Genomic DNA, 14200 nt, shown 5'->3' on the forward strand with positions numbered 1-14200 from the left:
TAAACCCAGGAAGAAAGGAAAAAAACACACCTCTCCTTACACGAGGATCGAACTTGTCGCTAGGATCACGGTCCTTTAAACTACCACTGCGCTGGCTAGTGAATTGAGATACAAGTGGACCTCCTGTCCTGTTTCTCCTTGTATATTATTGTATGGATGGGTTGATGGCTAATTTCGCCGGTACTTGTGACCATATGACAAAGGCAATTCTGATTCTGAAGATCTTGGGAAACATTAATGCAATTTCGGACAGAAATAAATGTTGAGACATTGCCGAAGCTTGTGTGGAAATGATACCACAGTGTATGCATGCTGTAATTATAGCATGAATATTAGAGTGTGTGAACTTTTTTTGGTCAGGCAGTGTATACTAATGTAATTTAAAGCTTATGAAAATAAAGTACCTGCACAGTAAGCTGAATTGCAGAAAATTGTCTTGACAAACTCGTAGACGTAATAGTTTCCTGGACAGGCTTTGACTCGAATTGGGAATGATCTGTAGTTACAGCAGTCACTGTCATAATTCCCACAGATCCCACGAGTGACTATTCCATCAGATATCTGAGGATGAGAACCGCTGAGCCACAGAGGAACATCAGTTCCACATCTGGAGACATTGACGCAGCTCTCTGGCATCTGGGTGCTCATCCCATTATACAGCAGCCGGTACCATCCATTCCAGTTAGTGGATCTGTCACAGTTGGATCCTCCGGTCTCATTAGTGCCTCTCCATGATTGGTCCAGAGAAGTATAGTTACTGCAGGGGTCATAACTGGGAGTGTCGATAACAACTGTCACAGTTGAAATAAATGTTAATAATTCTGTTACTTAAGTGTATCATTTACAGTGTACAGTACAACAATAAGAACATGTGAATGAAATTGGTGTTTTTAACAGTCTGCATGTAATCTAATGTGTGCATACAATAACTATATAACGACTTATACTGACTTTAGCACCTCTCGTACTGTAATAACTAGTGTTTGGCTTGATCAACACACCTAACCATACCTTCTAGGTACTGAAGACCCCAATTATTTACTAATAAATTACCACACAGGCTAATGCTTAATAAGTAGTGAATAAATCAGTTACAAACATCTAATTCAGACTTAAGTGAGCAAAGAACAAGACATTAATAAGCTCCTAAGTTGGATTGCTAATAAAAAAAAAGCCTATGAAGTATTTCTGTGCCACTATTGGTATAAGAATCTATTTTCCATGAAAGCGGGAAAAAAGTACAATTCCGCTTCCATTAATGTTAGAGTACAATAGTACAGGTAATAGCAGAGTTTACCTGCACAGTATGTTGGCATTGGAAGGGATACAGTTGGTTTGACGAGTCTGTAGACGTAGTAATTTCCTGGGCAGGCCTTAACCTGGATTGGGTTTGAGCTTGAGTTTTTAATGCAATGTTTACCATTAATGTTGTCTGGATAGAATCCATAGATGTCTCTGGTGACGATACCGTCCTCTGGGAGTGGATGAGGTCCACCTAGTAAGAGTGGTATGTAACCTCCACACGCCATGTAACTGAAACACCAGTGCAATTCAGGAATCTGAGCACTACTTCCCTGAAGATAAAGCCGGTACCAGCCGTTCCATTCAACGAGAGTGTCATCATAGACACTGCCGTAGGAGTAATATGGAATTGGTTTTCTCCCGTCACTGGAAAGATTTCTGTAGACACTGCAGGGGTCTGAAGTGCTGTTTGCTGTGTTTACTGTAGAAACAGAGGAAACTCAGTAAGCAGAACATTTTGTGTAAACGGGTTTTAAGGTACATGTGGTGGGATGAATGCAGGAGAAGACTTTAAACGAGACTGTGATCAAATTGTGATCAATTCCATAAAAGGATTTAGCCAGGACCGACTATAACGACTTTATATGACTATAGCTTTTAGCTCTGTGGTTAAGTATTTACTTTGAAGTTTGTGCTAGGACCTACTTACAGTTTGACATTCTTCTAAACACTACAAAACCTTGGGCAGTGGCTATTTAAAGAGCTAAGCTAGAAGTTAGGTGCTTGAAGTGGCAGGTGATGGGCATGGAATGGCAGGTTATGGGCTGTTCTGGGATCAGTGCATATGAACTAGGAGACAACTAGCTCTCTGAGTGAAGTGCTGGAACCTCTCCTTAGATAGCCGGAGCATACACGGCTTAAAGTCGTACACAGGCCAGAAGATCTTTCCATCCACTCTTTTCCTCTGTTTCATCTTCTCACAGACTTTAAGACACTTAAGGACTGTTTGCTGTGTTCATGATGGACACAGTGCTGAACAACACCATGATAAGAACTTGTTGCTCAGACACGCTGGAGCTCATCACGTCATTGGAACTGGACAACAAGCTGTTAACTGGACTCTGCTGACGTAATCATATTGATACGTTCTGTCCAATCACATGTCATTTGCATAAATGTATAACTGCTTAGATAAAATCTGAAGGGTTCTCTCTCTCTCTCGACTGACTTTCCTTCTTTTTCTCTCTCTCTTTCTTTCGCTCTGGGTTGTGAATGTGTTGATCTATCAAGATTTTATTACACTATGTGTTCACTCGTTGATGTACTTTTACTCTTTTCTAATATATTTTTATTAATTTTGTTCCTTTTATATATATCTGTAATTCTGAAACTATTTTCCAGTAAACTATAATATATTTTAAATTCTAAGCTCTGACTCATTGGTCATCTCTTCATGTTCTGGGATTTCTCACATCCGAGTTTCATCTAAGTCATGCTGTGGTAAATTACCCTACAGCTATGCATTATTATGCTATAGTGCACTAAAGTGTTCTTGTTGTCACGTCTGGTGCCGTTAGCTCCTCTGTCCCTTCCACATCAAGCTCTAACGGAGGTTCTCAGGTTAACAACTACACTACCCAAAATGCACCACCCGCTGACATCACGCACTCACCTGACCACGTGACACCTCACCTGCTTCCTCCAGGAAGTCCCGAATACTGATTACTGGCACTATAAAGGTGCAGCCAAACAGCCAAAACCATATTTTAAATATGCTTACAGTAAAATTATAATACAATTAATGAGTATTACAACTGTATTACTATTATATTATACACCAGGTATATTAGGAATGTACTAAGAATTGTTGTTAAAGCTCCACTAGGTAGGATTGAGATTTTGTGCTCGTGGGCTCCCCCTACAGTTGTAGAGTGTAATAAATGTTTCAGGCGGATTTTAGTTTCTCTTTCTCGTTTTCTGGCTTTCACAGACATATTGGGTCTCTCTCCAGCTTCTGCCAGAGTGTCTGTATGTTAGTTTGTAAAGAATGAAGCAGTAGTCCTTGTAGAACTGTTAGAACTAAAGGTCTGAAAGCAGGTCGCAGTTCTCGCGAGCGTCGGTTGCGGCCGCCTCGGAAAACGTACAGAGTCTGGTTTGAGCTCAGAGGAGCTCCGGCACAGAGACGAGAGCACCGCTATTCCTCCTATTACAACTCAATGCAGCGCTGCAGTGAGTTTCAAGCTGTAATTTTACTTCTTTAAAAAGATAAAATAAATCAAGAGAATCCTACCTAGTGTGCCTTTAAATATATGTGATCTTTTTACATTAGAAAACAAATATGATTCTTGTTCCTGTCTTTTGTAAGAAGCATATTTTTAGTATACTTTGTAGGGTATAAAAATATACTAATATACAGTACTACAATTTTTAGCGTGTTACAAATTTACTTCACATTTTTTATTTGACATTTTAATGTGTGATTTAACACTGTATCCTATAATTTACTTATATTTATATTTTCCTAATTATAACAACACATCATAGAAATACATTTTAACTGATAAACTAATGTAATACCTAAATGTATATATTTAAAAAAAATACCAATAATGTAGTAATTTAATTTCTTTCTAAAAAGTTCCATAATACATTGTACTTTAAGTGAACTACTGTAACAGCTGTTTTAAAAACACTTTCCTAAAAATGTACAAAAGTATATATATGGGAATATGTATTTTAGAAGTATGTTGAATAATATTAAACTAAAAGTGTACTTCATAGTATTTTATTTATTTAAAAGTATGATAAAATTTGTACTTTAACACATTTGATGAAGCATAATATTAATATTTAATATATTTTAAGTACATAAATCTGTTATTATATTCACAGCATACTTAGACATTTCTCAATATGTTTTAAGTACAATTAATTACATATTATTTTTTTCACCAGGGCAGTGACACTTACCTGGGGTTTCAATGCTGTTTATATTCATAGAGTCGGTGACTGGAGTGATGGAACTCACATCTGAATAAAGAATACATTAAACTTTAAAAAATATATATTTTTAAATCTAATGAAAACACAAATTAAAAGATTGAGTAAATCTGAGTACCTGCACAATAAGCTGCATAGCAGACGATTGGATAGACGAACTCATAAACGTAGTAATTTCCTGGACACGCTTTAACTCGAATTGACACAGAGAATGCACAGCAGCCACCATTCCACCAGCTCCCACAGGCCTGACGAGTTACGATTCCATCTGATATCTGAGGGTGAGAACCATTCAGCCAATAGGTGATATAAGTGCTACATGTTTCATAAGCAGTGCAGATCTCTGGCATCCGGATATTCATCCCATAATACAGCAGTCTGTACCAGCCGTTCCCGTTGAAGCGTGCGTCACAGACCCACAAACGAGTAGCATTAGTGGCTCTCCAGGGCTGATCCAGAGCGGTGTAGTTGTAGCAGGGATCACCAGTAGCTGTTGAAGAATCAAAGTCTGTTTACTAATATGTCTCTATATTTTCTCTTTCTGCTGATATTTCTTTATTTCCATTAAAGTTCACTAAAGCTAACAAAAAAAAAATATTTAAAAAATATTTACTAAAAATATTCTCTGTGGCTTTAAACTAACTAAAAAGCTAACTTGCAAAAAATAAAAATAAAATAAGGCAATTTTTTTTGATTCCAGTTGAGTATAAATTCACAGTGTCTACTCACAGTAACACTGAAATAACTTTATCGTTGTCATGATTAAATATCTTGTGATTTTTTATAGTTTTGTAGTTTTAGGGTTTTACATTACATAATGCATACTGTACAGCTCCTAGTTTAAGGACTGAATCAGATACAGGCTAGCTAAACAGACAGTTAGGACTAACAAAAGAAAAATAATATTTACGAGTTCTCTTCTGATGGAATGTGTGCTAACTTTCAAGCTGATTTATTAAATAGTTAATATAAGCTCATGCTGCATGCTATTTGTATGGTTTTTGTGTAGGTACTTTATTGTTGGAATGGGTGCTAATGTGTAGTTAGTGTAGTGAGGAGTTTGTTCTCTTGATTTGTGTTGTCAGTAAGTTTAGATTGTATAATATTTTTTACGTTTCAATTCTCTCCAAAATAATATTAACATCCTAGTACTGGGCTGAGGGCTTGACTCCTAAAAATCACATTAGTTTTACACATTCTATAAATACTGTTTGTTTGTTTTCAGAGGCAGCAAAAAAGAGAACGCTTAAAAATAATGAAGCTGAACTTCATGAATTTTTGCACCAGGAGTGGCTTAGTTATCCAAAAGCAGTGTGTAAGACTGGTGGAGGAGAACATGATGCCAAGATACATGAAAACTGTGATTAAAAACCAATGTTATTCCACCAAATATTGATTATTTCTGAACTCTTAAGTCAAGTAGTTTTCAAGTCAAGTAGTTTTATTGTCAGTACTGCATATGTACAGGACATACAGAGAATTGAAATTACGTTACTCTCCTTCCCAATTTTACAGCAAGTACAGATAATAGATATAATAAAGGAGAATGGGAGACACTATGTGTACAATACAGCAGGGACACAATAGACATACATGAGACAAGAACAAGGTGCAGTGGTGTGGGGGAGAAATAGATATATAAATATAAGTAAAAAAAAGAAATATATATATATTATATAAAAGAGTGGGAGACACTATATGTTCAATACAGCAAGACACAATAAACATACGTAAGACAATAGTGCAATATTGATGGTGATTGAGATGGGATGACAGTATAAATAGTAAATAACAGTAGTGCAAATATGTTATATAGCTTAAGGCTGGTAAAGTGAATGAGTGCGTAAAGTTCTTAAAAGTTCACAGTTTAAAACTTTATGAATAGGAACTTGTTTTCTTTGCATTATTTGAGGTCTGAAAGCTCTGCATCTTTTTTGTTATTTCAGACATTTCTCATTTTCTGCAAATAAATGCTCTAAATGACTAAAATATTTTTATTTGGAATTTGGGAGAAATGTTGTCTGTAGTTTATAGAATAAAACAACAATATTCATTTTACTCAAACATAAACCTATAAATAGTAAAATCAGAGAAACTGATTTAGAAACTCTCTTAGAAGCTCTCTTCATTTTTCCACAGCTGTATAGTGTTAATGCAAAAACATAAGTATTATCCTTTAAACTGACATTCATATATGATAGCTATATTTTGTGAATGTAATGGTATATTAACTACATGAAATCGTATAAGATCAATGATTATAAAGGAAGATAACTCACATAAATACATAAATACTTTAATAAGTAAGAGTATCTCTATAGTTATTTTTAACAGCTTAGCAGATTTATGTATCACTACAATACCTTCATATTCAGATTAGTTCATCTATAATTACAGAAAATTGCCTTGATCTTTGATCTCTATGCAAAGAAATTTCATAAAATGTTTTATAAATAAAATTTAAATCAAACGTTCTTATATAATTTAAGTGCACCCAGTCTCTCAAACTCTTCTAAAACTGTATTTGTTTAATAATATCTTTATAGTAAAGTAAAGCTTAAAGTTAGTTTTAAGCTTTACTTACTTTGGCCATTTGCGATTCCAGAAAGTAAGACCACAGTGATCACTGTTGGAAGGACAGATTAAAATTAAAGATAAATAAATTACTGTACAGAATTCACACATACAGCTGTGAGTAAACACTTTTTAACAAAGATCTAAATTGGATGGATAGTTTTCTTTTTCCTAAATAAATAGGCTTGTCAACCATGTATTTAATATTGTGTGTATAAATTGTGCCGAGTAGTATATTTAATGTGTTTTATGATAGTAAAAAAACTATTCAATTTTTTTTCTCTCTTGAAAAACTAACAAAATTATTAGACATTTTACAATGCAAAAACAGTCTCAAATACATAATATCGGTCAGTATTTAACTTGAAACTAAATCACAAACAGTTAACTATCAACTATGCTAAAATATAATTGGGAATCAGCAAACCTACTTGGAGTGGTGGTTGGTTTGGTGCTACTGGGGTCTGTAGTAGTAGTAGTAGTAGTAGTAGTAGTAGTAGTAGTAGTAGTAGTAGAGACTGGCATGATGGTCTTCACATCTGAAAACAACATTTTAAACAAAAAAAAAACGACTTCAGTTCACTAGAGAGAGTAAAGACTAGTTTCTGGATGAATAGAAGAAGGTCATGTGAAGGTCTCATCAGTCCACATTTACCCTGTTCCAGACTGATAGAGCATTAGGGTGAGAAAAGTGAGCCAAAATAAGTGATTACCCATCATGCCTAGTGTCAATCGTACAAGCCTGTGGGGCGGGGCTATGATATGTGGTTGCTGCAGTTGGTCTGCAGGTTTAGGTTCAGCAACAGTATGTGCTTAAAGAATGAGGTCAGCTGACTACCTGAATATACTGAATATAGACCAGGTTATTCCATCAATGGATTTTTTTTCCCCCTGATGAACACGGCCATATTCCAAGATAACAATGTCAGGATTCATGGGGCTGGAATTGTACAGTACAAGAACAGAACAAGATCTCTTTCTGTTTTTGCTTTAGTTGAAGGTGGTCGCATTTTTTTCTCTCCCTCCCTTCTCCTTATCACTCCTGCTTGGCTTCTCCTGTTTTGTCTGACACTGCTATTCCGTAAGAGACTATATTTACTCTGCTTTTCCAAAAGAAATGGATTTGAATAAATGGTTCATAAAAACAAAGGGATGCGTGGGAGACATGTGCGGACCGTGCAACTGGCGACTCTTTCCGCGGGGGACATCGAAGACGTCCACCTTTTTGGCACAATGATCACAGGGTTTTTGCTGATTGGATTAGGCATTGCTGAGGTTTTTGATGTTCCTACACTGTGCTCTTTAGAGCACAGTCTAGGGCAGGGGTTGGCAGTTAGTTTTGGCCACAGGCCAGATATTTTCCAAGCCATTACATGGTGGGCCACAAAAAAAAATTGTTTTTGGAAAATGAAGCAGGTAAACCCAGGAAGAAAGGAAAAAAAACACACCTCTCCTTACGCGGGGATCGAACTTGTCGCTAGGATCACGGTCCTTTAAACTACCACTGCGCTGGCTAGTGAATTGAGATACAAGTGGACCTCCTGTCCTGTCCTGTTTCTGCTTGTATGTTATTGTATGGATGGGTTGATGGCTAATTTCGCCGGTACTTGTGACCATATGACAAAGGCAATTCTGATTCTGAAGATCTTGGGAAACATTAATGCAATTTCGGACAGAAATAAATGTTGAGACATTGCCGAAGCTTGTGTGGAAATGATACCACAGTGTATGCATGCTGTAATTATAGCATGAATATTAGAGTGTGTGAACTTTTTTTGGTCAGGCAGTGTATACTAATGTAATTTAAAGCTTATGAAAATAAAGTACCTGCACAGTAAGCTGAATTGCAGAAAATTGTCTTGACAAACTCATAGACGTAATAGTTTCCTGGACAGGCTTTGACTCGAATTGGGAATGATCTGTAGTAACAGCAGTCACTTTCATAATTCCCACAGATCCCACGAGTGACTATTCCATCAGATATCTGAGGATGAGAACCGCTGAGCCACAGAGGAATATCAGTTCCACATCTGGAGACATTGACGCAGCTCTCTGGCATCTGGGTGCTCATCCCGTTATACAGCAGCCGGTACCATCCATTCCAGTTAGTGGATCCGTCACAGTTGTATCCTCCGGTCTCATTAGTGCCTCTCCATGATTGGTCCAGAGAAGTATAGTTACTGCAGGGATCATAACTGGGAGTGTCGATAACAACTGTCACAGATGAAATAAATGTTAATAATTCTGTTAAGTGTATCAGTTACAGTATACAGTGCAACAATAAGAACATGTGAATGAAATTGGTGTTTTTAAAAGTCTGCATGTAATCTAATGTGTGCATACAATAACTATATAACGACTTATACTGACTTTAGCACCTCTCGTACTGTAATAACTAGTGTTTGGTTTGATCAACACACTAAACCTCAAGTAGACCCCAATTATGTACTAATAAATTATCGTACAGGCTAATGCTTAATAAGTAGTGAATAAATGCGTTACGAACAATAAAGTACAGACTGTGAAGCATTTCTGTGCCATTATTGATATGAGGATCTATTTGCTATAAAAAAGGGGAAAATTTTGAAAAGATAAAAAAAAAAAACAGTCGACTTTGTACAAGTACAATTCCGCTTCCATTAATGTTAGAGTACAATAGTACAGGTAAGAACAGAGTTTACCTGCACAGTATGTTGGCATTGGAAGGGATACAGTTGGTTTGACGAGTCTGTAGACGTAGTAATTTCCTGGGCAGGCCTTAACCTGGATTGGGTTTGATCTTGAGTTTTTAATGCACTGTTTACTATCACTGGTATCTGGATAGAATCCATAGATGTCTCTGGTGACGATGCCGTCCTCTGGGAGTGGATGAGGTCCTTCTAGTAAGAGTGCTGTGTAACCTCCACACGCCATGTAACTGGAACACCAGTGCAATTCAGGAATCTGAGCACTACTTCCCTGAAGATACAGCCGGTACCAGCCGTTCCATTCAATGAGAGTGTCATCATAGACACCCCTGTAGGAGTAATATGGAATTGGGTTTCTCCCGTTACTGGAGAAATTTCTGTAGACACTGCAGGGGTCAGAAGTGATGTTTGCTGTGTTTACTGTAGAAACAGAGGAAACTCAGTAAGCTGAAGATGTAGTGTAAACGGGTTTTAAGGTACATGTGATGAGATGAATGTAGGACAATGCTTTGAATGAGACTGTGATCAAATTGTGATCAATACCATAAAAGGCATTGACAGCCTTGTCTGGAATTGATCACGGATATAGCCCGGACTGACTATAACAACTTTATATGACTATAGCTTTTGGCTACGTGGTTGGGTATTTACTTTAAAGTTGACATTCTTCTTAACACCGCAAAACCTTGGGCAGTGGCTATTTAAAGAGCTAAGCTGTAAGTTATGTGCTTGTCGCAGGGTTGTTATATGTGGAGGTATGATCAGCGGGGTAGTTATTTAGCAGGTACCCATGATAAGAAGTGCATTGAGGTTAATAACTTGCCTGTTGTTTGTGGCAGGGGGTAATTATAGGCTTGTTCACGAGGAATGTTGGACAAGATGTTAATGTGAAATACTGTACATTGATGACCAAGTAACTTCATGAGATTAGGTACTATGTACTGTCATTACTGTACTGTAGGTCTATGAAAACATTACTACAAGAACTTAACAAACTGTCTGTGATTCACATATTAAATAGCATAATAAAAAATAATAATAGATTGTTTGAAAAGTCATCAGTGGAACTTACCTGGGGCTTCAGTGCTGTTTGCATTTATTGAGTCGGTGACTGGAGTGATGGAACTCACATCTGAATGAAGAATACATTAACTTTAAAAATATATATATTTTTAATCTATTGAAAACACTGAGTAAAGCTTTTAGAGTGAATCTGAGTACCTGCACAATAAGCTGCATAGCAGGTGTTTGGATTGACAAACTCGTAAACGTAGTAATTTCCTGGACACGCTTTAACTCGAATTGACACAGAATAATCACAACAGCCACTCCACCCTCTCCCACAGGCCTGACGAGTGATAATTCCATCTGATATCTGAGGGTGAGAACCATTCAGCCAAAAGGTGGTATAAGTGCCACAACTGTAATAATTAGTGCAGCTTTCTGGCATCCGGATGTTCATCCCATAATACAGCAGCCGATACCAGCCGTTCCAGTTGAAGTGTGCGTCACAGATCCTCAAACCAGTAGCATTAGTGGCTCTCCAGGGCTGATCTAGAGCAGTGTAGTTGTAGCAGGGATCATCAGTAACTGTTTAAAAAAATAAACCATTAAAATATCAATAAGTGTTGAAGAATCAAAGTCTGTTTACTTATATGTCTCTATTTTTTCTGTTTCTGCTGACATTTCTTAATATCTATTAAAACCTAACAACAATTTTATTAAAAAATATTTACTAATCTCTGTGGCTTTAAACTAACTAAAAAGCTAACTTTCAAAAATAAAATAAAGCAAAATAAGGCAAATATTGGATTTTTTTTCTGTTTGTTTGTTTTCAGAGGCAGCAAAAAAGAGAACGCTTAAAAATAATGAAGCTGAACTTCTTGAATTTTTGCACCAGGAGTGGCTTAGTTATCCAAAAGCAGTGTGTAAGACTGGTGGAGGAGAACATGATGCCAAGATACATGAAAACTGTGATTAAAAACCAATGTTATTCCACCAAATATTGATTATTTCTGAACTCTTAAGTCAAGTAGTTTTCAAGTCAAGTAGTTTTATTGTCAGTACTGCATATGTACGGGACATACAGAGAATTGAAATTACGTTACTCTCCTTCCCAATTTTACAGCAGGTACAGATAATAGATATAATAAAGGAGAATGGGAGACACTATGTGTACAATACAGCAGGGACACAAATAGACATACATGAGACAAAAACAAGGTGCAGTAGTGTGGGGGAGAAATAGATATATAAATATAAGTAAAAAAAAAAGAAATAGATATATAATATAAAAGAGGGGGAGACACTATATGTTCAATACAGCAAGACACAATAAACATACGTAAGACAATAGTGCAATATTGATGGTGATTGAGATGGGATGACAGTATAAATAGTAAATAACAGTAGTGCAAATATGTTATATAGCTTAAGGCAGGTAAAGTGAATGAGTGCTAAAGTTCTTAAAAGTTCACAGTTTAAAACTTTATGAATATGAACTTGTTTTCTTTGCATTATTTGAGGTCTGAAAGTTCTGCATCTTTTTTGTTATTTCAGTCATTTCTCATTTTCTGTAAATAAATGCTCTAAATGACTAAAATATTTTTATTTGTAATTTGGGAGAAATGTTGTCTGTAGTTTATAGAACAAAACAACAATGTTCATTTTACTCAAACATAAACCTATAAATAGTAAAATCAGAGAAACTGGTTCAGAAACTCTCTTAGAAGCTCTCTTCATTTTTCCACAGCTGTATAGTGTTAATGCAAAAACATAAGTATTATCCTTTAAACTGACATTCATATATGATAGTTATATTTTGTGAATGTAATGGTATATTAACTACATGAAATCGTATAAGATCAATGATTATAAAGGAAGATAACTCACATAAATACATAAATACTTTAATAAGTAAGAGTATCTCTATAGCTATTTTTAACAGCTTAGCAGATTTATGTATCACTACAATACCTTCATATTCAGATTAGATCATCTATAACTACAGAAAATTGCCTTGATCTTTGATCTCTATGCAAATACATTTCATAAAATGTTTTATAAATAAAATTTAAATCAAACGTTCTTATATAATTTAAGTGCACCCAGTCTCTCAAACTCTTCTAAAACTGTATTTGTTTAATAAATCTTTCTAAAAAGTTAGTTTTAAGCTTTACTTACTTTGGCCATTTGCGATTCCAGAAAGTAAGACCACAGTGATCACTGTTGGAAGGATAGATTAAAATTAAAGAAAAATAAATTACTGTACTGAATTCACACATACAGCTGTGAGTAAATATTTACACCATATCTTAACAATAGTCCCGACTATCCTGTGAAAATGACCTTACTTTAGCTTATTCAGTGTTTTATATGTGTTTACATGAGGTGTAAAACAAGTACAAATGCACACATTCACGCAAATTTTAAATTATTTTCATTGTACGTTTTTCACTTGTATATTTTAATAAGTTTTACCTTACAATTTTAAGAAACTTTCATTGTTATTTTTTTTAATTCTATAAAAAAAAACTTTTCTGCAATTTTGCAAAAAAAAAAAAAGGTAGTTATATATATACAGATATATCACTGTCAAATAATGCTTAAAACTGCAGAAAATATACAGTAATATGCAGGACAAAAATAAAAAGGCATGTCTTAAACAGTAAGTATTTATTTAAACATTTATTTTTTGCATTTACAGCATTTCAACATTTCATAAGCAATGCCTTTTTAATGATTATTCAGTTACATTTGTTAAAAAAGAAAACAAAAAAACAAACTAAAAAAATGTACAACCTTTTAGATCTACAAATACATCAATAAAGACATCTTGGTTTTTGTGTGTGTCTATTTTTTTATCTTAAAGGAAGATATTTTACAATAAAAAAATACCCTAGTTAATACTGTAAGTACATAGCAAATCATTTTAAAGCAAAAAATGGCCGTTAAATAAAATCTGGCCAATCCTAATCCTACATTTTTAAAACTTTTTCCCAAAAACTCAAAAACATGACACAGCACTCACCGCTCCAGAGGAGTGTTATATATCTCTTCATTATTGATAGTCTCAATAATAGAAGAGACGTCTTCTCTTCTCCACGCAGATCTGAGATATGAATTCAGATCTTTTCAGGAAAGGTCATATTAAAACTGATTATTTTGCATGTTTTATATCCGTTAAGAGGCTGGGGATTTTCTGCTTTTCTGGCAACCAATCAGCTGCTCTGTAAACAAACACTGTGGTTTTGAGGACTCTTTGGTTCCTGCTGGTTTTAAAAGACTGTATTCTGTCCAGAACAACATCCGCAAACAGGACACCTGTTGGTCTTACCTCATTATGCAAATTATAACTCATCTCTGCACGACATGGTGTGGCTGTTTAGAAAGAAGTTGGGGTGAATTTTCTGAACGTGGGATTTATTTATTTATTTACTTACTTTGTTATTTACACTTTTTGGATATTTTTATGAATCTTCAGCTCTGGAAAAAATTGAGACCACTTCAGGTGTTTCATTGTATAAACTATGTAATTTCTCCTAAATTCCAAATAAAAATATTTTAGTCATTTAGAGCATTTATTTACAGAAAATGAGAAATGACTGAAATAACAAAAAAGATGCAGAACTTTCAGACCTCAAATAATGCAAAGAAAACAAGTTCATATTCATAAAGTTTTAAGAGTTTAGAAATAA

General features: G+C 35.2%; 1 protein-coding gene across 1 annotated transcript in view; it reads right to left on the bottom strand.

Annotated features, from left to right (window-relative positions):
* LOC111190894 (uncharacterized) overlaps positions 1 to 10295 on the bottom strand; it is a 41487-nt gene extending 31192 nt beyond the window's left edge. Inside the window, exons 1-7 of the mRNA XM_049469519.1 lie at positions 10292 to 10295; positions 9498 to 9923; positions 8644 to 9030; positions 4361 to 4732; positions 4213 to 4272; positions 1298 to 1723; positions 405 to 791 (exon numbers count right to left, since the gene is read on the bottom strand). Of these exons, the coding sequence (XP_049325476.1) occupies positions 405 to 791; positions 1298 to 1723; positions 4213 to 4272; positions 4361 to 4732; positions 8644 to 9030; positions 9498 to 9923; positions 10292 to 10295 (2062 nt within the window). The remainder of the gene's footprint in view (positions 1 to 404; positions 792 to 1297; positions 1724 to 4212; positions 4273 to 4360; positions 4733 to 8643; positions 9031 to 9497; positions 9924 to 10291) is intronic.
* Between the last annotated feature and the right edge of the window lie 3905 nt (positions 10296 to 14200).

Source organism: Astyanax mexicanus, chromosome 21, assembly GCF_023375975.1.
Source record: "Astyanax mexicanus isolate ESR-SI-001 chromosome 21, AstMex3_surface, whole genome shotgun sequence".
Taxonomy (NCBI): Eukaryota; Metazoa; Chordata; class Actinopteri; order Characiformes; family Acestrorhamphidae; genus Astyanax; species Astyanax mexicanus.